This window comes from Parus major, chromosome 9 (genome assembly GCF_001522545.3).
Source record: "Parus major isolate Abel chromosome 9, Parus_major1.1, whole genome shotgun sequence".
NCBI lineage: Eukaryota > Metazoa > Chordata > Aves > Passeriformes > Paridae > Parus > Parus major.
This window is the reverse complement of record NC_031778.1, coordinates 9,509,591-9,534,660: the sequence shown is the minus strand read 5'-3', so window position 1 is coordinate 9,534,660 and position 25,070 is coordinate 9,509,591. Positions and strand designations below refer to the sequence as shown.

Below are 25,070 nucleotides of genomic sequence, written 5' to 3'. Positions count from 1 at the left end.
CGTGCACGACAAAATCGGGTTTTTTGCACTTAGAAGAAGCTTTATTTTTTTTTTTTTCTATCGCCTGTACAGTTCTTTGTACATGTCTCAGTCTTCATTTGCACCATCGGAGTTCTTTCTTACAGTACAATTTCAGTGCAAAGGTCATGGTATAAAACTCATGAAAATGCAGAAAATGTGCAAAGCAGGCCCGGCCCTTTTTATCGTCTTTACTCAAAGACAAAGGCACACGCTTCAACATTCACGGTAGGAAAACATGCACAGCAAACGCCCCTATGTAGTCACAGAACACAGTAAACAAAGCTCAGAAAGAACATAACGCCACAGCCCCGTGGGAAAAGCCAAGGAAGCAGCTACAGCAGCCTGTACGGCAGCGCCACAGCCACACACTGAGCCCACTCTGACTCCACAGCACAGGAAATGGATGAGAGCAGCATTCCTGCAGGCATTTGCAGCACTTGTATCAAAATCCTCAGGCGTTCTCATGCTGCTGCTCCCGCGATCTCCCGTCCTTACCAGGACACTGCGGCACTGCCCCCGTGTGCAGCCCCAGCACCGCCCTGGGTCCCGCTGTGCAGGGGCAGGCCTGGCACTGCGGCCTCTGTGCTGCGGGGCAGCCAGGACAGCGCTGGAACAAACCCGGCTCCTTCTCCTCTGCAGCCGCTGGGCATCACCATCTCTTCACCCCGCTGCGTCCCTCTACATCCCGAAAGGAGTCCTGCACAGGGCTCTGGGTGCTGGGTGCAGCTGCGCTAAGGAAGGTTCCCTCTGAAGCAGCGCTGGGTGTCACTGCCGGTCTCGCACACTGGCACGATGAGTTGTTCGGAACTGCGGGGAAGGAGCTGCGGCTGCCGCAGCCGTGCCAAGGCCATGAGGCACGAGCCTGCAGGGAGCTCCCTCAGCAGCCCTGTGACAGCACCGACCCAACAGCGCGGAGCACGAGGCTGAGCAGGGGATGCATGAACTGCCCCCGGTGTCAGGGCACCCCAGGCTGACCCCCCAAACCCAGCACACAGCCCGACACCAGCGCCACAACCCGCACTGGGCTGTCACATGTCCACCTCCTGCTTTGGAGCTACTCAGGCCACTGCTACTACTTACTTCAAAGACTAATAGTTTACATAAATTCTCTTAAAATGATTTTAAACAATGGTTTGGGGTTGGGCTTTTTTTGAGAGAGTTTTATTAAAGATACTACACCAAAATCGTGTACTCCATAATATTTTGATCACTCACAGACTAACTTGCTTAAAAATGTAATTTATAGAAAAACATCTGCAAAATTAAACCTAAAAAAAAAATACGTATTACACACCTCTGGACAATCTGCTTGTTAGCAAAGAATTCCTTTTATTATTCAACCTGAACATGTACTTAAACAAGGAATATACTCATGAAACAGGACACACTCCTTGATTATGGCACACCTCAAACTACTTGGACTAAAGGAAAACTAGTGCAATTGTTTAATTGCATCTAACAACGGAACAATAAAAATGACTTTTTATTCCTTTGCTTTTGTTTTGTTTTTTTTTTTCCAAACCCATTCCATTTGTTCTCTTCACAACAAAACCTCCAGTGGTTAGTCCTGGAGACTACTCAGTGCATGAAGCACACTCCCCATGGGCTGGTCCATGTTTACACAGAAGCATGCAATGGAGGATACTGCAGCATTTGCAATGCAAATCTATTAAATACGTTATAACTGAACAAGGTGTCCCTTTAACACTGCAATTCTAGAGCCTTTATCTGTGGCAGAAGTTTCCAGTGTATTCATTATAAAACAGCATACAATCAGAAACAGAAACAAGGAATTCTGCAAATTGTTTGTGTTTTCAACTAGTAAATCTGAGAGCTGTGTCTAGCGCCGAAACCAAAGCCAGCTATTGAGTAGCCAGAAAGCTACAGTAATGGAATACATGATCATTTCTCTCTTAGCACGTTCTTTGTTCTCTTCTTCCAGGAGCTGGAGACGGCGATTAAGTTTGATTATCTAAAAACAAATAAAGGCTTTTAATATGTCATTAAAAGTTGCCACATTTTCTAGAAGCTTCCAAATAGCCATGTAAAATTAGTATCTCAAACAGATGCATGTTTAGCAGTTGATAATTAGACTTTCTGTCTTCAATCAGCAGTGGTCAGATCCTGCAGTGCCCATTATTTTGGAACAGAAATGGAGTCAGATTCTCCAGACTCCCAGAACAATACATGATATGTGAGGGCAGTCTAGCAGGGGCACAGAGAGGAGCCCTTGCCTTGCCTGCTCTGGGTGCCTTTGTAGTCATAGAGAAAACCTCCTCCCCCATTTTACCACTACAGCTTTGTCCTAATGTTGTCAACTATCATGTTTTACATACCTGTCTTCTTAAGGAGGCAGCATCTACAACTGTCATGTCATCTGGTGTTCCCTCGAGCGTCGTATCAAAGTTGGAGAGACCATATCTATCGAATGAAGGAGAGGGCTCAGCTGTCTCAGCCATACAGATCAGCAAGTACCATATTTTATCAGCATTCTAGTAGATGTATGTTTTGGTGGTGATGGAGACAAGAATTTTTTTTTTCAGCTGTTACAGAGTTGCATTTCAATACAATCCTAAAAGCACATGAAGATGTATATGAAGTAGATGCTTGACAAAATTAGGGTTGATTGCTCTCCACACTTCTAATTCTCCACAGAGACAAACTTCCTGCTGAAACACAGCTCTTCAAAAGACAATTTCCAGTTAACTGACTGATTCATAAAACCTGAACAATGCCTGACCTAAAGTGCCAAAGTTGCAAGAGACCTTGCAGGAGTAAAAATAACCAGAGACTTGCAAAGTGTCTTATGCTCAGTATCTACTTCAAAATCCCAAGGGGATATTTACTGAGATTAAGAACCTCAGTCACATTAATCTCTGTATTTTAGGCAAAGAATCTGGCAAACAAAAGCCCAGTGCAGTCACTCAATGCTTGCTGATCTTTGTGTGCATTAGAAAGTTTGTTCCCAGGGCACTCTCAGTTTTCTGAATGCAGCAATTCTAAAAGAGCATTATTCCAACTACAGGACAAGTTAAGTAAATACAGAACATTTATTATCAGTTCAAAAGTGGCAGAAAGTCTATATATATATATAGGTTTGTATTTTGATTATCCAAGTCCTAGCTCTTAACCAGATTAATTTCCAAAAACAGGTAAAGCAGTTCCTGATCCTCCACCTGCTCCTGAGCTTCTCACTTTGTCTTATAACCTCAGTTTGCAATATCAGCTCCCCTTGACATCCCTTCTTATAAGGACCCATGAACAACAGCTGCAAACAGCTTAAATGGAGCAAAATAATGTCAAGGCTACTGAATTCCCAACAAATACACCTAAAAGAATGTTAAGCATTTTATGACAGTTATTTGTCAACTTGAACTAACAAGAATATGAGAATTCCTGGAGCTTGTAGAATCCTCTTAAGTGCAGAAACTACTTTTGCACTGTGGGTTCTTCCATCACTTTCCTGAAACTTCTCTAAAATGCCCTCAGCTCAAGCAGCCCCTCTTCTCCCAACAATCTGTCAAGTTTCCACATATCACTGCTCATCAATACTTTGTTTCTAAACAAGAACTGCTATTTCTACATGAGAGTTGCCCTAGTCTGGATTTCAATAACAGTGAGATCCTTCAGCTTTGCAAAAAAAAAAAAAAATTTAAAACAAAATTCCTTATTCCACAGGTCCTCTGAAAACCAAAGAGATTTCTGATGAGGGTATTTTTGTAGCTATTTTTTTGTTAGTATGTTTTTGTTAGTTATGGTAAAAAAACTAGAAAATTCCACCAGGTCTACAGTAGAGTTGTCCATCACCCTCTCCTGGGAAAGGTAAGGAGGGTTAGCATTTCAGTGAGATGCACAGGCATCCCTCCCAGCTCACATAACAATGTATCACTGCTGCTCTACAATTTCCAAACCATTCCAAGTATTAAATCAAGAGGGTTACCAGCAAAAAAAACCCCTTGAGACAGCTCTTGGACTATTTCAAAAACTGAATTCCTGATTTAGAGAAGAATCACCTGTTTGAATCCGGTTTCTACTTAAACACAAATCTAAGCTCCATTTCTATGAAAACACTTAAGTCTAAATGGCAAATAGGAAAAAATGGATGTGAAAGGACTATTTTTTCCCATCATCCTGACCAAACGATTCTGTGTCAATCTTTTACACAGTTCCACTGAAAGGATGTCAATCTGCCAAGACAACAGCAGTGAAAAGGCCTCCAGTGACAACCAACAAACAATCACAGGCTGAGAGCAACTCCAAATTAGGTGAGGTAAGGCCAAATTTTCGAGCAAGCTCCTTATTAAATAGCACATAATTAAACTACACAGCTCATGTAATGTAAGAGCCCTGCCTCAGGCATTAATCCGAGTCAAAGTTCTGAAGCACATTGTATCTACCAGACAACTGAGATCTGGGCAGGTGACTGGGATGGGGAAGGAATAAAGGCTGAAAATATCTCAAAGAGTTGAGAGGGAGCATAAAAATGAACATTGTGTTTTAAAATAATGTTGCTGGAAAGAGGGAAGTAAAAACCTGACTTTAGAATTAGTGGATCATGACTAACAAAAAAATGGTCTTTACCTGGTGTTGTCATGATGAGGGTTAGAGGAAGTGGTAGCAGCTGACCCACCACGTAACATTGGCCTACAGCAGGATTTTGTAGATTGAAAGCACAAGACAGAAACAGGAAATGACAAACAAGAGATAAGAGATAAAACACAAAGAACAAAGGAACATCAAAATACTTCCAGATATACTCTATGTTTCAATACAACTTCTATAATTTATTTTGTTGTAAATTGTACTTTCATATTTCTTTCATTCAAATTTTATCAACACTGAATATTTTTGCAGCTAAGATGTGTAAGCAACTTTTTGATGAAGCAGCTTCATTTACAGAAGATAAACTACTGGAGTAGAAATTTAGGTGAATATTATCAGTCTTATAAACATGGGAAACTTCTGGTTTTAAAAAAACCTCCAAATCTAAAACCTCACCCAACAATAACAGGAAATCAATAAATGTACTACACATACTTATAAAAGCTCTTTTAATCATCCTCTGCTCCCTGCAGGGAAAGGGGAGATTTATCTTTCCTGTATTCATCTATGCTGGATGGAATTCAGAAAACCTGGGCTGGCAGCCTAAGGGCCACATATAGTCTGAAGAGAGGTAGATCTCTCCAGAGAGAAGTGACTACAGGCTTCAAGCAGATGTCTTGAACATCCTTAGAAGTGTTGCTCTTTTTTCTTTCTGGCAAGGCAAGAAGAAAATGTAGAGCTTTTTGAACTGCTGCAATACACATGAAGTTTGCAATGAGAAGTTCCTGAATTGCAGTTCACAGCAGATGTGAGCACCAGCAGTACCCTTTGACAAGCTGGCACTATGTTTCCAGTGCCTCTGGTAATGAGGCAGCAGGGTTCCACATCCCAGGTGTGCAACAAACTCTGCAGGAGCCTGAAACCTCTTTTCAATCTCTCTCATTTTCCCAATGCCAGCTGGCATTGGGACAGATACTTGTACCATGCATTTAACCCACGTATACTGCAGGCTATAAAACTGAAGACAAAGAGAATTTAGATATGAAAACCTTTCCAGCAGGTCTGTGCAGGAGGCAGAGCTTTGGTGTCAAGGTGGGTGGGAGAATGCTGTGGCCTGGCCTGAAACCAGCCAGAACCATGCAAAAATATCACAGCCACCAGCTTCACTTCAAAAGATCAGGATCTAGAAGCCCTGGTAAACTCTGCTACCTGATAATTGTTTATTTGGACCAAGGCCTAGTCTAGTTAGCACCATAAGGGCACACCACAATGTTCTCCTCTCTAGCATTTTGGCCAGCATGATGTATTTTAAAAAACAGAAAACCCTGTTTCAATACGTGCAATATAAGAATGTTCTTATTTAAACGTACAAGGTCTCACAGAAAGTTATAAAAAAAACCCCAAAACTATTCCTAACCAGAGAAATAATTCAGCTGGTCTAAAATCTTCTGACAGTTGCTACAACTAAATACTTTGAGACAGTGTAAGAAATCAAGCAAACAGCAGCTATGGAGAAGGTCACAGAATTTCTCTGAGAAAGAACTTAAGTCACCTGTAACTAACTGTCAGATAAGTGAATGCCAGTGCCAGTACCCAGCAGGCACTTCCCACACCATCTGACACAGGACAATATTTGGATTCTGTAGAATGAGAACAACAGTCTCAAATGCTCTCTAAATTCAGCCTCTCTGCTATCTTTTGGCAGTTTTACAGCTGTTGTAGAATTAATCAATCCTAATTCATAAGTACCTTTCCCAAGGAAAACCACAGGCTTGGAGACAGCTGAGGGCTACAGCAAGGCACAAACCCAGAACACTCTGGGATCTGCGCAAGTCAGCAACTTAAACTCAAGTCTTTGATCCCACTTCCTAACACAGCCAGGCTGTTAAAAAGCTGTAGGTGATTTCTTCCTTTTCTTTACAGTTCACACTTTATTTCATTACAGGTGGACCCAAAAGGAATACCACAATATTGCTCCACCTCTTCCACTTGCTTGGCTTTTTATATCAACAGAAAGTTGATTACATAGATCACAGTGGCCTCATAACTGAGAACCTTACCCCAAAATTAGAAGCAAGGTTTTTTGGTAAATAATAATGTACAAGTATAATATAGGCAAGCCATTAAATGCATGGCCTTCTTTAAAAAAAAAATAAGTGTACATTAGAATTTTGAATTTTCTGGCTACTTCTATCAATTCCATCCTAAACATTAGTGCATGATCTGAAGAGGCCATAATGCCAAGATCATGTATACTCCCTGCAAATACAGCAGCAACCCCAAACTTGAAGGGAAATGCTCAGGAATACAATTTAATACCAGTGGGAAAACAGGCAGTAAGGCAAGGAGCAACTGAACCTGGTCTGTCTTCTGCTGCTTCCACAGTGGGGATGCAACCCTAAACACATGGTCTGGGAGGAAAACAACAAGGGGTGGACAATTCAAGAACCTGTGTCCAGTTTCCATCATTGCTGTGCCTGTGAATGGGGCACTGTGGCCAGCACACACTCTGTGTTCAGCTCTGCAAGTGTCAGCAAGGCCATGAGAATGGGCAGTAGGATAAAGGGATGTGTTCTGGACATGAGCTGGGTGAGCTCCTGAAGTGCAAACAGGGCTGGCTGGCTCAAAGTGCTCCCCTTGCCTGTCTCAGGGCTGCCAGCAGATACTCCAGTACAGCAAAGCTGCCTTGCCCAGCCTCCTCCACATCTGCACACCCATCTCATTTCCTTCTGAAATATTACCCCAGGCCAGAGTCAAGTGTAGCCCTCTTTGATGGTCTTAACTCACTTCCTATTTTATTTCTACAATGAAAAACATCATTAACTTTCTTAATATAAAAATGATCTTATAAAACCTCAGGATATGATTATGTGGGTGAAGTTTGGCATTTGAAAAGGACAGTGCCTTTTAGAAAGGGCTATCCTAAAGAAAGGAAATTATAAATTGCCATGCTCTTTCCTCCTAAATAAAATGTACTGACTCAAGAGATGAAGAACAGTTTAGATAAAGTACAGTCTAAAGTCCAAAACAAGTCTGTTTCATACAGTTATGAAATTGTCTGTTTTTCCTGCATTTAAGATATCACTAAAATCCTTAGATGCATGGAGATTTTCTGGGGCTTGTTTGTTTGGCTGGTTTGTTTTCAGATTGTCTTCTACTGCCTAGAGCATGAAAGATCAGCCTTTAAAGGACACTAGGGGTAGTCCCTACAGTCATTCCAAAGAAATTGAAACAGAAAAATGGTTAGAACTAGAAACCAAAACTGACCTATTTTCCTTGTCCAAGCTGAAGGAAATGCAAGAGTAAACAGTGATCATTAAATTGTTGCTCATTTAAATAACCCTTTATGTGAGCAGTGCTGGCTGAGCTAGGCATAACTCATTATCTGCAGCAGTACCATCAGCACCTACCGTTAGCAGTTTTAGTAGATTGGAAAATGTTGGGAAAAAAAAAAAAGACAAGCTATAAAACAAGTTAAAAATATTTCCAGTGAGCAACACACAGCCAGATCTTGTTAGTTTTAAAAGATCTTTTCAAGTATTGAGCATAAAATGTTAAAATAGGTAAGGCTTTGAGATAGAAAGCACATTACACAGAGCAAAAGAACAGAGTGCAGGTTTAGAGCAATTTAAAATGAACAATATTTTGCAACCATGCAAGTGGATCATCCAAATTTCACATTCCCATGCCAGCTGTAATGGTGGGTGTCTAAACACCCAGCCACAAAGAATACACTTTCACCTTATTGAAAAGTTCATTATTTTAGCACCTATTTATTCATAGGTGACTAGAAACAGGTTTCCTATTCCTTCTAGGAAGGTTAATAAGAACACCTCAAAAATTAACTCAAACCAGGATGAGTAACGCAGCCTTTGAAATATTCAGAATCCTAGAATTTTTCTGATAATTGAACTAAGTTGAAAGTGTATGTACATATATGGATTTGTTTTCCAGAATCCAAGAAAACACGGGCAAGAACATGCGTAAGAGAAGCCAGGAATAAAACCTGCTAGCTTCACTGCAGACTGGGAAAAGGGCTACAGTTTCAATCTATATTTTAACAAGGACTCTTGGCACAGGATCTATAAGTACTACTGTTCATACACACTACCATTCCAGCTTATCTGGGAGCTTTAATTTGGCAAAACAAATTAATAATTATATAATCTTAATACTAATAAGGGAAAAAAAAGTATTGAATCCCAACTGTTGATAGACAGGCATCAAAATTTTAACAGCTACAGCCTGGCATTTCACAGGAATAAATAATTCATTAGTAATTCATTGAATACTCACAGTATTTCAAGGGACTTTATGCGACTAATTTTGTTTGCTTTTCTGAGTCCCAGTTTAAGAACACAGTTTAAAGACCAGCAGGACTGGAGTTGTTTACAGTTCAGGAATGTTAATATGGGCATTTATGTACTGTCAGGTCAGCAAACATGGTGAGCTACAGGAGGTGCCAGTTTGGAAAGTGACTGCAAACACACAGACATTCACAGTAAGATTAGCTTGATAGTCACATTTCATTACCAGAACAACTAGAAAGCAAATAATTTAAACTTCACACTACACATAGTAAGTGTGCTGCTAAGATATTAGCAGAGGCAGACAGCAAATTTCTAAGAACTTGCTAGCACAGGCCAAACTGAAGGGCTGCAGGAGAAATGAGCAGTTCCTCCCAGTGTTCTTATCAATTATTTCCACTATTCAACCTCCTGGCAAGCCCTGGAGGTCCGAGCTAGCCCTACTCTGGAGACTGTGTGCAATTGTTACCTGAACTTCTGTGCTGGCATACAACTAACCTGGAAATTGCTCTTGGTAAATGAATATTGCCATTATTAGTCTTTAGGAATGCTTCTATGGTGTTAAACATGCCATTCTTGGACCACTTCCAAATCCCAAATCCAGACAGTCCAAGGATACATCAAGTAAAAAAACTCCACTGAAGAGAATGGAAATAACTATACAGGGATTGCTATGAGGCTTGTTCTGGCTCATTACTCGCCAAGTGTCAGGTTACCCATAAAATCAGAGACAGCAATAATCAGAGGAGCAACCAACTCCTCAGCATCCCCTGCTTTTCTTGCTCTCAGCATCCAGGGCAGCCACCATCAGCCATGTGGCCCCAAACAGAACTATTCCCAATATAAACCATACAGTTTCAAGTCTCAACACATTATCAAAGTAGCCTTGTAATCTTCTATCCTGTTTCTGCACATTTTCAATGCTTTGGGACATCATCAACCCAATCTTATTGATTTGCATCACTGCTCACCAACAGAAAAGCAGAAGACAAGGCTTGTAAATTTGCAGGCTCAGGGTTAAGTATTAATTGCAGAATACACTGATAATCTCAGAACAGCACAACCCTTGCAGTCACAGGCTAACCCTTCCTATTCAGATTTTTATTTGGAAGGAAACCAAAACAACCCTGTATTTGAAACAGAAGCATTTTGAAATGTGAATTTTGGACATTTAAATTGCTTATGAGTAGTGAAAGCAAAGGAAAGCAAAAGCAAATAATTTCATCTCATTGTTGTGTAAACAGAAACCAAACTCCACTAAAAAGGAGAAAAGAAAAACAAAGCAGCAGAAGCTGGCAGAATCAGTGACAACCAATCACCTGCAGTTTTCATCCAGCACATCCAAGACCTGCTGGTAAGCCCTACGAGTGGAAGACTGGATAAACGACAAAATGCCACGAGCAGAGTAAAGATTTATTCCATCTTCAGGTAACATATTGGGAGGACAGACACGAGCCTGTTGCAGTGATGGGGTCACACTGTTTGTACAAGCACAGTAAATGAAGAGAGAAACACTAGAGTCAGATTTTAAATGAAAAAAAGCTTTTCAGATAGACCCCATTCCAAAATACTTATTGCTTGCTTTTGGTTTACCCTTCTCCCACCACTTGTAAGGTAACACTCCCAAAAATTTGAGTAGTGTGGGGATTATGAGCTGCATTTACATATGTTCATCAGAAACAAACACAAGGAGTAATAAGGACACAGTTTTGATCTGTTATACCTGTTACTCCTAGAAAGTGCTTGTACAGATAAATCTGTACCTGTTGAAGTCAGTGTTCAAGTCTCCACTGACATCAAGGAGAGGAATTTTTTTAAAAGCACTGGCATTTTAAGAAAATCCTACACATTGCCTCTTTTCAAAACACAAGCCTTTTTCAATAAGGAGAATCTCACACAGAACCCCTTCAAATTTTTTTGGAAGCTGTGATCAAGACAGTATTTTAATTTGCACAGACAGTATTTTGATTTGCACATGAAGAAGTTTAGGCAAACTGTAACAAATTCCAAAAATAGTACAAAATTCACATCCCAGTGACAACAAATTACATGATCTAACTGGTGCAAAAAGTATTATTTAAAATATTCAGGACTGGACTTCAAACATGGCCATTTGGATTATACCAAACTTGTCTATCAGAGAAAAAATAGTTTTGATAAACTGCCTACAATTTGCTTAAGTTTCTTTACATTCCAAGTGACTTTATTCATTTTTCCTGCACACAGCAAGTCTTTTTTTTTTTTCTTTTTTTTTTTTCTTTTTTTTTTCTTAAATCTGGAAACTTTATTAGAGGTGAGATGCTTTTTTAATAGGAATTAATTTGTGTTAACTTAATTGTAAATATTAACACACATGCAAACCAAGTGCAAGCTATCATAACCTTTAAATCTTGGGTTAGTTTTTATTTCTAGATTAGCACCCACAATTCAACACATTTCCTTGCCACTTGTGCTTTGCTACAACACCTTTGCATTTAAAATATCAATCTTTTTGACCTTGGCATTTTACTAAAACATTAATGCTGAGTACTTGGAAGTTGGTTTGATATTCAGCTAACCTCTAGCTGGCTCAGAATGCTGTGGCTACTCTTCATTTGCAGAGAGCTGCTGTGCACGTGGCTGGCAGCAAGATCACAAAACTGAGCAGGACAGAAAGTTCCACTGAACAGACAGAACCAAAGGATGTTACACAAATGTCACCTCACCCACAGCAGAGCTCAGCCATCCTGGGCTTCAAGGGACATTCTCAGATTGCAGCAACTGGGGCTTGGCTGATGCTGGTCATTGTTTGCTACCTCAAGGGCAGCTATCTTTTCAGTTTGCCATGGACTACATTTCAATAAATATCTGGGTGCTTCCTTACAGCTTTTATCCTTCTCCCACACTTGTAGAATCCATCTTCCTTCCATGTTTATGATGACTTTTACTGTGTAATCAATACACATTTTACTCCAGAATTGCAATCAAAATGCCATTATTCAGCAGAAAAAAATCAAATAGTAGGGTCAAGTTCAAAATATTGCCACTGAAATGGATTTATCAGAAATTTTACTCCTTGTGGATTTGCTGGATTGAGGTAAATGAGAGAAGAGTTAAGGCTTGAACTCACAGTATGTTTAACATTAAAACTAATTTTCCCTGTACATCACCTCAGAGTTGTACAGAAAAGGTGAAAGACAACTTAAAAAAAAAGGTAGCAAATAATATTTGGACATATTGCAAAACAGAAAACATTGTGAAATTCCTGTTGTCCAGAATGGTATTACTATAAATACTACAGTAATGACATTGGCATACAAAGATTTCTGCATATACTAAAATGATTCTAAAAAATTAAAAAGCAAAACAAAAAATCCCATTTTAACTAAAACTGTACATAATTCTCTAAAATTAAGTTACATGTGATGATTAATTTCAAAGTTATATAATACAGAAAAATAAAAAAAAAAGATAATAATTCTATGAAGGGCACAAAGACCATGACTGAGGGGTGGAAAGAGAAGCAAAATTTTTCTTCTATTTTCCTTTTTCAGGATTTTAAATTGCTGTCCTGTAAGCATCTGGTAGTTCTTTGGACTATGTCAGAGACCATGGAGAAGAAATATTATGAAGCAATTACCTGATACACAAATTACCCCAGATAACATGCAAAAAAAAAAAAAATCTCTGCCATAAGGAAATTCCCTAATATGAAGAATGAGCACTTATTAGACATTTTGGCTATCCCCCTATCCTCCATTTCTAGTGAAATGGTCTTAGTTGTAGGCATAATTTTGTTTCTCAACTCTGAAAAGAATTCTTATATACAGCTCCAGCCACTTATTTTATTCCTCCCTGGTTACAGATGCCAGCCAATTCCAGAGCTTGGAACCAAAACAAGATGAAATTACAGACATTACTATGAAAGAGCACAGTAGCATTCTGCTATATGCAGTTTTCAGCTTAGCAGTAATCTCCCCTAAACCTTCTCAAAGCACATTGTGTACATTTGTGGTGTACACAGGCTTTATTCCAGGTATTTCTCTGACTTGCAGTTCTGGTAGTATCAAATGAGAGGTCAACAGATTTAACTAATCAAGGTTACTTTAAATTCAAGCATACAGACAGACAGCACACCATCACCTTTTCCTCCATGATATGCATGAAGAACAGAATTTCTCAAACTGTGAAATTGAACTCTCTAGAAAGATGTGTTATTCTAAGGAAAAGGCTGGAGAAAAAAAATAAAATTAAGTGCTGCCCATTTTTGCATGTACTCTTGGTGTTTGGTGATTTCCAATACAGAAATGGAATCCTTGCATTCAGCATTGGCTGGCAATGATCAACAAAAAGCTTTGTTTCTCCAGCTATTCAAAACTAGCCAAAGAACAAAGAGTCCAAGAGATCAAAGCTATTTTGAAATTTAATTGTCCCTTTCCTTGGCTGTCAGGAATTTTTCCCTATGCTCTTTAGAGAGGGAAGCAATTTGGCCAAGTTTGAGAAATCCTGATGCAAAATTAAAAACCACACATTCAGTGTAGCTGTTTCAAATTTATATTCTAAACTACAGGTACTTAGTCAGCATATTAGTATTGCAGAGAGCTACAGAATTAAACACAGTCTTGCTTTTCATATACCAGGTAACGTTCAGGCTTACGTGCAATCCTTAGTCGAAAGAGGTGACTGGAACCGTGGCATTTTATTTCTTGGGACAGTATCTGATCTGTGCCACCTTGAATAATAATTGTAATCTCTTAAGTAAGCATCCTTAGAAATAGAAGGATTGTAATTTAGAGAGTTGTCATTATTGCTACACAGACAGTTACTGTACCAGCAAGGTAGTTGTTAGTCTCAGGATTTCTAAGAGCATTAGAGAATCATAACTTTAGTGAAGCCCAGCTGCCAAACTGAGAACTGTCTCTGCGTGCAACTGGATGACAAGAAGAGAAAGACAGTAGAAGAGAAACCACTATTTATTTGTGCATGTCAAGAATGCTGTGATAGGCAGTCCAGCCAACTTTCACAATCTATTCCAGAATGTATAATTTTGTCACTTTGTAAGTCAAGCACTGGAATTTCACACAGTACATCTGAATATTTTGTCCAAGGAGGATAACAGTGTCCTAGACTAAAACTTGAGAAGTGCAGTCATATTTTGAAAACCAAGGTTTGAAAAGGCAGTGCTCCAAGTGTCTCTTCAATCCTCATCACAGCCTCTTATCAGCCCAGGTGAACTTCCTTTTCTATTTGAAGATGTGAACCAAACCAAAGCACAAAAACAAAGAACTAATTTTTGTCAAGATAGAGCACCACAGCATTTGTCAGTGCAGAAGTAAACTATTTTTTCAGCCAACAACACTGGATATAAGAACTTTAGGAGCAGCTAGTTTCTTGTATTTTTGTAATTAACTGGAAAATAATTATTTCCAGATGATAAAGGAATTTGAAGGTGATATAAATGAGGCAACAGCTGCACAATTACATTTTCTATAATGCAAAGAATAGATTTACATGAAACTTGTCATTTCTTTCTTTGCAGTTTAATACTATATGTCCTGAGGGCTTAAATTGTGAGAAAACAAGAGCCAAGAAGCTACTTTTTCACCAAGTACAGAAGACCTGGCCTTCCTGCATTTGTGGGAGCCACACAGGTTCCACTGTGACCATGGTGTTTTTACAATCTGAATTCCTACAACATTCTCCTGAGAGTTAGCCAGGTAAAAAGTCACACTCCTTACTTGGAGAGTGACAAAACCCAGATGAGGGAGAAATGTCAGACTCAGCATCAGAGTGCCATAGCATGTTCAAATTTCTTTCTTTGGATCATATTGAATCAGAAGAAGCAATTATGACAGAGAAAGAAGCCATTTCTAGGAACCTCTGTGATTTCAAAGCATTTTAGTGATTTCTAACACTAGACACAGCATAACTTCTGTCACAAGCACCTGGGAGGACAAGAGAAAAATGAAGTTCTACTAAAATACATTATCTGCAGGAAAAAGGGTATCTTCCACAGGGACAGCAGAGAATACAGATCAGAAGGCTCAATATCATCTAGCTGTTATTTATCTTACAAGCAGAAGAGAACCTGGATCAATCAAAAAGATACAATAGAAGGTGCTTGGAATTGGAATTATTATTTGACAGACCTTATCAAGCACTAGCGTGGGCATCAAAAGAAAAACTACTCTCCAGGTGTGTCACGATTTCCTGGCTTTTATAAATGATAAACTGAGTCATGCCAGCTGCCAATTATATGTTCCTTGATCACAGCCTTTTTAACTTTACAGGATTCCAGGTGCTTATTGTATTGCTAAGCCTCTGAAGGATTGATAGTAGATTAAAATACTGTGACAGCAAATAACATTCAGACCATGTAAACTCAGTAATTCTATATATAACTATTGAGTGACAGCAAAGCACATGGATGAATTTTACAGATTTAGGATTTTAAGATTTGAGAAGTCCAGATGTGTGAGAAATCTGACAGCAACAACAGGCAGAGCTGTTCTTATGATTTTCTCAGATGGCTGGCATGGCCCATGACTTTTAGAAGACTAAACTAACACAGGGATCAAATGTAAAGCAATTTCAAGAATTTGCAAGAATTTCTTTACCATCTGTTTTTTCCTTTTAAGTGCAATACATCAAAGACTGGCAAAGTAGAGCTGGCAGCATCAAAGGGAGAAGTATTTCCACAGGAAGCTCCCATCACATGGAGACCATGGTACTCCAGCATCTACCGTGTCCAAACTACCAGATGGGCAAGAGAAAGCAATTCTGAAGTGACATTATAGTGTGTGTCCAGCCCAATGGGACATTACTGGAGGAGTGACACCACAGGGAACCTGGACACCAAGGAGGCTGATAGGACACCCAGAGACTGAGCTGATCAGGAGCTTAAAGATCGGAATTAAGTTTTGCCAGCTCAGTAAATATGTGTGACTCTGCAGACATCAGCTCCTAGACATGTGCAATCTATAACCTTGTAAGAACCAAAAGTCTGATCAAATAAGAAGGGGAAGATATGAAACAATATTTCCATGAATATCTGGAGGAGAAGGAGAAGTATAACATGTCTGGAACATGCATCAGAGTACATTTCATTTTAGCCAAATTAACAGGTGGACAGATATGCAGTACACATAGTACCTCCTAGTGCCACGGATGTAAATAGGAGAAAACAGGCATTTCTAGGGCATAATTCACTTGATCTACTTTAGACTAAAAATAGGTAGATCCTAAGTAGGTTATGCACTTATTTCCCTCTAGTTACTGAAAATTAAGTTTGATGGTGATTTAGCAATACTGTTATACAGTCTAAATTGGGACAGATGAATCCCATCTTTCAAATCTTAAATCTAAAGCCTTTTCTAAGGCAAGTATTCCTTATGGCAGCTGTATTAAAAATTGTATATAAAAGATTCCTAAGTGTTATATTGCAAAACCAGTTATTTCCAGGTGGAAAGATGCTGTCACTCAGAATAAGCCATGACTAATCCAAGACTATCATATATAATAAAAGTTTACAGACATGTACATCTTCAGAAGGCACTCTAAGAACTGCTACCTAGGATGGTAGCAACAGATGGAAGTTTCCAATTCTAAATGCTCCATTTTGGTCAGAAAAGATTAAGATATATATATACTCACAGATTCTAATACATGAAGCACAGTGACACCACAGAAAAATGATTTATTCTAGTATTTATGAAGAAATAAAAGTATTTCTTCTCCTATGGATGAAAATCATTGTAATATTAATAGTGAGAGAATTGGGAACATTTTGATTCAGAAAGAACTCCATTTCCTCAGAATTCAGGGGAGAAAAAAATATTATACCAACTCAGAAACTGAAAAATCTCCTGAAATAACAATTCCTGATAACTGGTGAAACCAACTGTGAGCCCACAGACACTTCCACCCATCCACTGCAAGAAGTCACCTCCCTAAACAAAACCCATAGAAAAGAAGAAAAAGGCTGGTGTTATAATAGTTAAAATGGTGTTCTTGCCACAACATACAGAACATTAGTTGGGAAAAGCAAATAAGGAGGAGGTAAGGAACAAAGGAAGTGTGTCCCAAAGCTGCAGCAGTGGCCCTGCAGGGGGGCTGCACTCACATGGAATCGTTGCGGGCCAGCTGCCCGTTCTGCCGCGTGGCGTTCTCGCTCATGGAACGCTCTCTCTTCAGCCTTCCCACCGAGCGCACCTGCAGCACGGGAGCAAGAGACACATAAAAGCCAGACAGTTCCAGGACACAACACTGTGCACTGGAGGGTTGTCAGTCAGATCTGCCCTCAGATACAAAGGCACATTTTCATGGGTTTTGCAGTGATTGGGAGGAAAACACCTGATGACAGATCTGATGCTGGTACATGTAAAATCAAGCCCCAAACCTACTGCAATCCTGTTGTTACCTATCCACGTGACCTGATGTCAAAATTGTGAACCAAAAGAATTGTGAATATTCTCTGGAGATACTATAAGCTGTGTGGACATGATCCTGAGTAACATGCTCTAGGATGACCCTGCTGAGAGAGGCTGGACTAGATCAACTCCAGTGGTCCCTTCCAGCCTTACCCATTCTAGGATTATTTCCTATCACCAGAGATAAATATATTTCTATTTTATTTTATTTGTCTATGGAATATGCAGCTTCATAAATAATTTTCCATTTTTAAAGTGTCAGTTGCCATTATTCATCTGGATGCCAAAATTACACCATTCTTTGAAGTTGGTTTTTTCAGAGTTTCATTAAAACTCATTAATTGTGTGGTGTTACATCATCTGGCTATGAATTCCAGAAGTTAAGCACATACATTATAATGTATAACTATACACATTATAAGAATCTTATATTTTTCTGATATTCTATAAATAAAAAAAAACCCCTTGCAGCTATCTCTTTTTTTGTTAGAAGTATTTTGAATAGCTCTAATTATGACTTCAATTTTGTAAGTAGTGAGGAAGCTTGCTGAGCGTGGCAATCCCAGGCCATCTGCCATTTCAAACCCTACACAGAACTACTATAATGCTAATAAAAATATTTTTATATTTTCCCAACATGTCAGCACCAAATTGATCTGAACCACAGTAGAGAAATCATTGGTCATTTCACTTCCTTTAGTAGAATGCTTCTCATCTAAGGAAAAAGCAAAATAATACTGGCCTCTTCACTTTGAGGTGTCTGCTGTGGAGGTTTTTCTAGGTCCAAAAAATCTAGTGGTCGATCACTAAGAGAAATAACACGGGGAGGAGTTTTCAATGCCAGTGGTTTGAATGGAGTAGACTGGAGAATGTCAAGGTCTGCTGGTCTGGAAAATGGAATGTCTTCACTATTACCTGCAAGAAGATCCGTTGTCAATAGAAAGCAAATTCTTCTGAGGCCTGAAGGCCAGTACTTAAAAGTTCAAAAGGACATCATAGCAGTAACTTCTCCTGCCTATGCCAAATGATGAAGTATAATATTCTTTAACAGGTCTCATGTGTTAAAAACTACTGTTAAAGTGCTCATAAAGACCATATTGACACTTATTTGAGCAGTTTCTCTGAGAACAATGATCCTGAGCAATACTGAACCACATCAACTGTTATGCAAGTGAGAGCACTCAAGACACATTCCTATCAGTGGTATCCTTGACTGGGGACATCAAAGTATAAAATATATGTATACTACACATTTTGCAAACTGTTAGACCTTCAGCAGTTCTGGATCTGCCACTGTAAGGCCCATGACCACAAATACTAAAGTAATATTGACAGAGTCCACTCATAACAGACAGATTCTTAACAAAATTAGCATTCTGATTAAAATCAAACACATCTTGCATGACAAATATAAAGTCAATCTCCAAAATTTGTTATAGTTACTTTAGTTTATGGTTAATTACTAAAAATTGTATGTAAATCAATAAACAGTAATATTTTATCCAAAAATAGCATAGTAAGATGATACATCAGCAATTAAACCTTCTGTTCATAATTAATTCATCAGCTGTCTCCATTAGAAGCTACACCAAAACTATTCATGAAACATTTTCAGACCTTAAAAAACTTCCCAAGCTAAAGAGCTTTAACTGTTTAAACCCCAGAAAGCATTTTACAGGTTGTTCTTTTAAAAATGACATATCAATATATATTTTTTGCATCCAAAAATCTGGGGAACTAATTTAAATTTTCACCTGCACTGCGATGCAGACGTACCTGCCACTACAATCCGCTCTGGAACCTGCATGGTTACACTGGCATTTGGAAATCCTTCCTGGCTGTCCTTGTCCAGGTCAGCGTTTTGAGGAGCCACCTTGAGTTTCTCGGGGACCCTCATGCGCTGGCTGATGCCCTCGGTGTATTCCATCTCATACTGCAGCCGGTTCATCTCTGCCATCTCGGCAGCCGGGGACGGGAACGCGGCCCCGCTCATCCTGCCAAAGGGAACCCAACACCCTCAGAGCGGGACAGGAACCCAGCAGAACCATGGAAAGGAGATGCTTTGTTCAGAATACCAGGAGAGTGGCAGATCCTAACTCAAGAGTCTTATTTAAAGGAACAAACTACACAGTAAAATTCATAGGCAGTGTAGTCACAAAGTGGTGAGAGGTGCCAGCAATGAAACAAGAACAAAGTGATACTGTAGACAATGCTCAAATTGAGGGTCCTCAAATTGAGCCATAACAAATAAAAATAACCAAAACCAACCTAGAAATTCTGCAGGTAAGGTACTATTCCTGCAGTGGCTGGCAGAAATAGAAACATAAACAAACAAACACATCAAAGAATTGGTAGGATTGATAAGAAATCTATTCAGGATCAGTGAGAAATATAAATTATTGATTTGCATTTACACAAATCCAGTATATACTGGTGGCTGAGAAAATGGCTGAAGTCTTACAAAACTGCCTGTTGAGGCAGCTGAGTTTTTTCAGGCAGAAAAAACTCAGCCTGGGCAGCAGCCTCCTGCTCACTGTCAGTCACCCAGATCTTACCCCATTTTACAAGGGCAAAGTTCCTTATCAACAGCCTGTCAAATCAGCTTGAAAACTGAGAGTATTCATAACCCATCCCAAGTGCAGCAATTCTTTACACTTCTCACTTCTATATTTTTCTGTAAATTAACATCTTATTTTTGCAGAACTGATACAAGATGGGGAGGAGAGAGAACAAGACTTCATTTAAACTTAGAAGAGTTTGCCAATACTTCATGTATTCCTCAGTGGAGGAGTTTCCTAGAAACTGGGCAGTGAGAAACTTATTAATGCAATTGCTGGGAGTTGTATCAAAGACCAAGGTAACTGGGAGTTTGAGGCTAGATTTAAGGTTGAGAGAAAAATAAATCCTAGAGCTGCACCTGGGGGTGGCTGGAAAGGGACCTCAGACAGCTGGGAGAAGCTGATCATCTGGGCAGTGGCCAGTGGACCTTGCTGATGGCTCAGACCCAGATAATGGTTGTGGGCTCTGTCAAGAGACACCCTAAGCTGCATTTGGAGAGGGGCTGGAAAGGGGCTCCCAGAGGAAACACTAAGCTGCAAGAACTGGTTGTGGGAAACTTTTCATCTAGGCAATGGCTGGGAGGCTTGTCAACAGCTCACATTGAGATGATGGGGCTTTTTTAGGATTAGAATAGGAAAATAAAGTTTCTAGACATATATATATATATATACATATACAACATGTAAATATAGCCTTCCTAGCAAACCTGCCTATGCAAAGCATGGCTTACTCTAGCACAAAATCTATGAGTGGTGTTGCTTAAGTAGGTCCCTAAATGAAGCAACCCATTCTGGCAAAAAGGCAGGGTTTGCCACTAAAATTGCAACTACATTCCTTTACTATTTTTGGCAACAAGGACACGTCTGTCGCTGTGTGTGCACTTTGCTGAGCTGAACGTGCAGAACTCTGAGAGCAAAAGGCCTCAGTGCAGAGCAGCCACAAGGCAGGTGAGACAGCCCACAAAGCCCTCCCTCCCACCATCTCACACAAGCAACACTTCCACATTTATCAATAAACCTTGAGTAACCTTCACACAATGGACAGAAGCACAGGGAAGGACCTGGATCATGTAACACACAAATGCACACACTATATCCAAGATGTGATCACCGGGAAGTTGTCCTGTGAGCTGCAGTGTTATTTGTAAGGCTCCTATCATCAGAGATCAAATAAAGTATCTCAATAATCTCCAAGTGTCACTGTAGCACAGTAGGAGAACAGGTGATCAGGGAGCAGGCAAAAAGGCCACTGTGTAACCTTAAAAAAAGGTAGTTTTCAAGGAAATACTTGAAATGTTGCACATTTAATCCATCTGTATTAATTCTGTTTGTGTCAAGTGAAAGAAAGTGAATCCATTTAATTAGGAATAAACACTTTACAGCAGTTCAAGAGGTGCTTAAGCATCTGCCACTTCAAAAATTTTAACCTTTTCACATGGAGTTTTTTCATCCCTGCCATTTGATTTTATAAACTAGATTTGTCCCTCTTGCAAGACATCGGCTAGATCAGCCAGTGACATGAACAAAATACACAGCCTTCTGAGATTTCTACATTCCAAAAGGTGCTTTTCATTTTAGACATTGTCTGTGATCAGTAAAGCACTTCCCAATCTCATAAATAATGTCAAGAGAGAGACCAAATTTTAAGAACTTACAGTACCCAGAGTATTGACTGGCAACAGCTTTAAGCGTAAGCATAAACTTACTGCTCATGTGTGACAAAAGGTGTTTCCCTACTTGCTCACTGTCATTTTGAAACACCTTGCCAGCTCCAATTTTAGTGAACAAGTATCCCTGCCCTGCAGCAGTGTCTGTATCACAGCTTCCCCACAGCTTGGTGTGGCTTTTGGACACAAGTCTGCTTGCACAACTGCTTTCCAGCTGCAAGGCAAAACCTACACAAAACCAGACAGCAATAGCAAGTATTTATAAACTAAGTAGCACTGTGTGGGTTTAGCAGCACTTGCCAAGGACCTGCAGATGCAATACCTCAATATCTTCCTACTCTTGTCTACTTCTTGTCTACTTTGTGTCACTGAGAACTGTATTTGCCGTCAAAGTGATTTCAATTTTTACTCCTTTTTACAACAGAACAGCAGAACAAGAAACAGTGAGATCTCAGCAACAGATAAAACATTTTAACAAAGCTTCTGAACAAAACAAAGTTATGTTTTCTGCAGTGTCCTTGTTACACAAAGCATTTTATAGAAAGCATTAATAATAAATCAGGAGACTGAGGATTTTAAAATTGATATTTACAGAACTAAATACCTCTTAAATAGGCATGATAATAGAAATCTGAGAATAATAAGACAATAAAGATCCAATCACAAATACAGGACAAACAGACAGAAAACAGCTGAAGTGCAAATGAGCATCAGCAGCATTTAATGGAAGAAAGAAAGGAAGGAGGAAATCCAGAGGACAATAATGCAAGAGAGCAAAAAATAGGTTATAGAAAGTGAGTTATATGTTCAGAAAGACACAGGAGTACCTCCCTCTCCTAAGCAAGAACAGAAGAGATGAGGATGAAGCAATGCATACAAATGTGAGGGATGACTGTTTGGCAGCATTTTGGCCATAATCAGACACTGGCCATATCTGTGCTGCAGGGGGGAATGCTCTGCATTGTGTGTGCAGCCCCAGATACAAGGAGATGAGCTCTGGTAACAGCATAGCTCTGGCAGCACAGAGCTCAGAGGGGGTTTTTGCAACCCACACCAAACTGTAGCTTCTCCAGCTCCATTACTGTTTGCTCCTGATGTGGCTACTTCACAGATCCTCTGTTCTGGTGTACATAAGCTACAAAGTGTTCCCTTGGCAAGCGTCCAGATATCCTTGAACAAGTAAGAGGAGGAAGACTCAGAGCAAAGTTAAGGATAAGAGTTAAGGACCCAAACTGTCAGAATACAGATCAGACAGGGTGAACTAACAAAGCACAAACAGAACAACCTGAGGGAGATGAGCACCAGGGGTAGGATAAGCGTTGAAAGCTGTTCTGCAATGTATAGTTACAGGTGCTTATACAGTACACCGGTCCCTCTCCTTAGCACTGGGATGACATCAACAAAATTTACCTATTACACATGAGCAAGGCTGTATGTTCACAAAACACTAAAGACTGCATTCTTTCAAGTTTGTTTTACTCCAGCAGAATGTTTTAGCACAAAAAACTTTAATTTTTTTTTATAAGAAAAAATATTACTGGAGAACCTTAGGGAAAAAACGTTCCTCTGACAACCATTTTTTTCTGCAACACCCAACTATTCACTGCGCTGTGAATTAAAAGCATTCGGGAATGGGGGTGGTGTAGGTGCTTCTTTCCCTTTATGGGGGGCTCGTCGCGGCGGGTCAGCCGCTGATGGCCGGGGGCACCGGGGAGCTCGCGGTGTCGGCGCTTGGCCCCGGGAGTGTCCGCGGGCGGGGGAGCCCCCGGCACAGCGCCTGTCCCGCTGCCGAGCGCTCCCACGCGAGCCGGCAGCGACCCCGCACCGGGCCGGGGACACAGCCCAAAGGGCCCCGGGTCGGGCCGGGGGGCGGTGCTGGCGGCGGTGCTGGCGGCCGGGAGCCGGGGCGGAAGGGGCCCTGAGGGGGCCCGGGCTGGGCGGACACGCGGCCGAGGGGGACAGACGGGCTGAAGGGTCTCCGGCTGCGAGCGCGGGGAAGGGCCGGCTGCGGCCCCGCGGGCAGGCCGAGCCTTCCGAGTGGATCTGAGACCGCTGCCTCCGGGCCCCGGCGGTCCGTACTCACCCCGTGCGGCGGGAGGAAGCCGGGGAGCGCTGTCAGCCCGGCCCGGCCGGGAGCGCGTCAGGCACCGCGGCACCGCGCCCGCACCGCGCTCCGCGGGTCAGCCGCCAAACACGGCCTGCGCGTCCCCATCGGGCTTCCGTAAGGGCCGCGCGTCACGTGACCGGAGGCGGGCGGAAGCGGCTCTCGCCGGTGCCTCAGGGGTGCGGGAGGCGGGGGCAGCCATGTTTATTGCGGGCAGCGGGCGCCGCGCACGCGCGTTGGGGCAGCCGGCAAGGTGACCCGCGGCGCGCCCCGGCTGTAGCGGAGCGGGCTGGTCCCGTCTTGGCCGGGGCTGGAGCACCGCACCGCGCTCTGTGCCGACACACGGACGGGTGTCGTGTGCCCCATGCCCGCAGAGCGTGTCGGGGTGCGTGCTGAGCTCTGGCACGGGCAGGAGCCGCTGCTCCAGGTGGCAGAGCCCCGCCGCCCGCTCAGCCTCGGCCCTGCCTGGCCTACACCCAGCGCCGCCCCGTTACCAGCGCAGGACATTTGTCACCAAACTTGGGTGACAGCCATCCCTTTCCTGCCCCGCTGACCCCCAGCGCACACGCCAGCTCTGCCCAGCAGAGCACCGGCTGCGGACGGAACTGAAACGCTTCCAAGGGCACCATTGCTGACCCTTCTTGAAATTGATTCTCAGAGAACCAAGGAGCTGCTGCTGCTTCATGGTGTAACTCAATTTTCAAACTGCATACAGGAAAATACAATGAAAGATGCTATTATATATAGAAGCTACTTTCTTAAGTACTTTCCCTATCTTTGGATTTATGGTTACAATGTTTTGGGGGTCAGAACCTGTAGCAGTTCCACCACAGAAGCATATATTGATCAAGGGCTTGCAACTTGCTAACTCAGCTCTTCACAAATGTCAACAACACTGTTTTAGAGGCAAGTGGTCAGAAATATGATCTCCTACCAAGTAGAAGTTGTCTAACATAGAGAATGATACAGTAGTTGCCTTAAGATCTTACATTTGATCCTACATTTGGCCTCCTTGACACATGAGCTGTGGCACAAGCACATCTTACCTGGCAATGCTCATCGCTCTGTGTGTGGAGTCCCCAGTTTTACTAATTTAACATTTTCTAATCAAGAGGATTTCATCTTTAAAATAAAAACAAACAAGAAACCCCCAAAGAAATTATAGTCTAAAAACTGGTTCTTAAAGCACACTAGAAATATGGTTGCTCTTCTGTGATTCTCCATATATAATTTTGAGATCAGTTATGTAATTGTTTTTATTCCAATGAATATATGACTGTTGTTAATAAGTTCAGTGGTCACAGGCAAGTCACTTGAGTTGTTCTGAGTCTCAGGAAATCCTCCAGAAAAGCTCTGGTGGGGATTTCTAGCGTAGCATCACATTATGAATTACCATTAGAGGGTCATGACTGCCCATGGCCCCTGTTTTCTGTCCCATCTCAGAAAGATTTGCATCTGGCTGT

The 25,070-nt window shown here is 41.1% G+C and overlaps 1 protein-coding gene across 13 annotated transcripts; it reads right to left on the bottom strand.

Moving 5' to 3' along the window:
* Positions 1–1,320: 1,320 nt before the first annotated feature.
* Positions 1,321–23,726, bottom strand: MFF (mitochondrial fission factor). Of its 13 annotated transcripts, none has more exons than XM_015637868.3 (10): positions 23,587–23,721; positions 19,055–19,272; positions 18,021–18,193; positions 16,972–17,060; positions 13,507–13,581; positions 10,190–10,348; positions 7,831–7,848; positions 4,603–4,665; positions 2,358–2,442; positions 1,321–1,993 (listed from the first exon to the last, which is right to left on the bottom strand). In XM_015637868.3, the coding sequence occupies exons 2-10, from the start codon at positions 19,269–19,271 to the stop codon at positions 1,862–1,864; spliced, it is 1,011 nt and encodes a 336-aa protein (XP_015493354.1). In that variant the 5' UTR covers position 19,272; positions 23,587–23,721; the 3' UTR covers positions 1,321–1,861. The 13 variants fall into 13 exon arrangements, with proteins under 13 accessions (XP_015493354.1, XP_015493356.1, XP_015493355.1 ...); XM_015637874.3 differs by having other exon boundaries at positions 1,894–2,010; XM_015637870.3 differs by lacking the exon at positions 13,507–13,581 and having other exon boundaries at positions 23,587–23,726.
* Between the last annotated feature and the right edge of the window lie 1,344 nt (positions 23,727–25,070).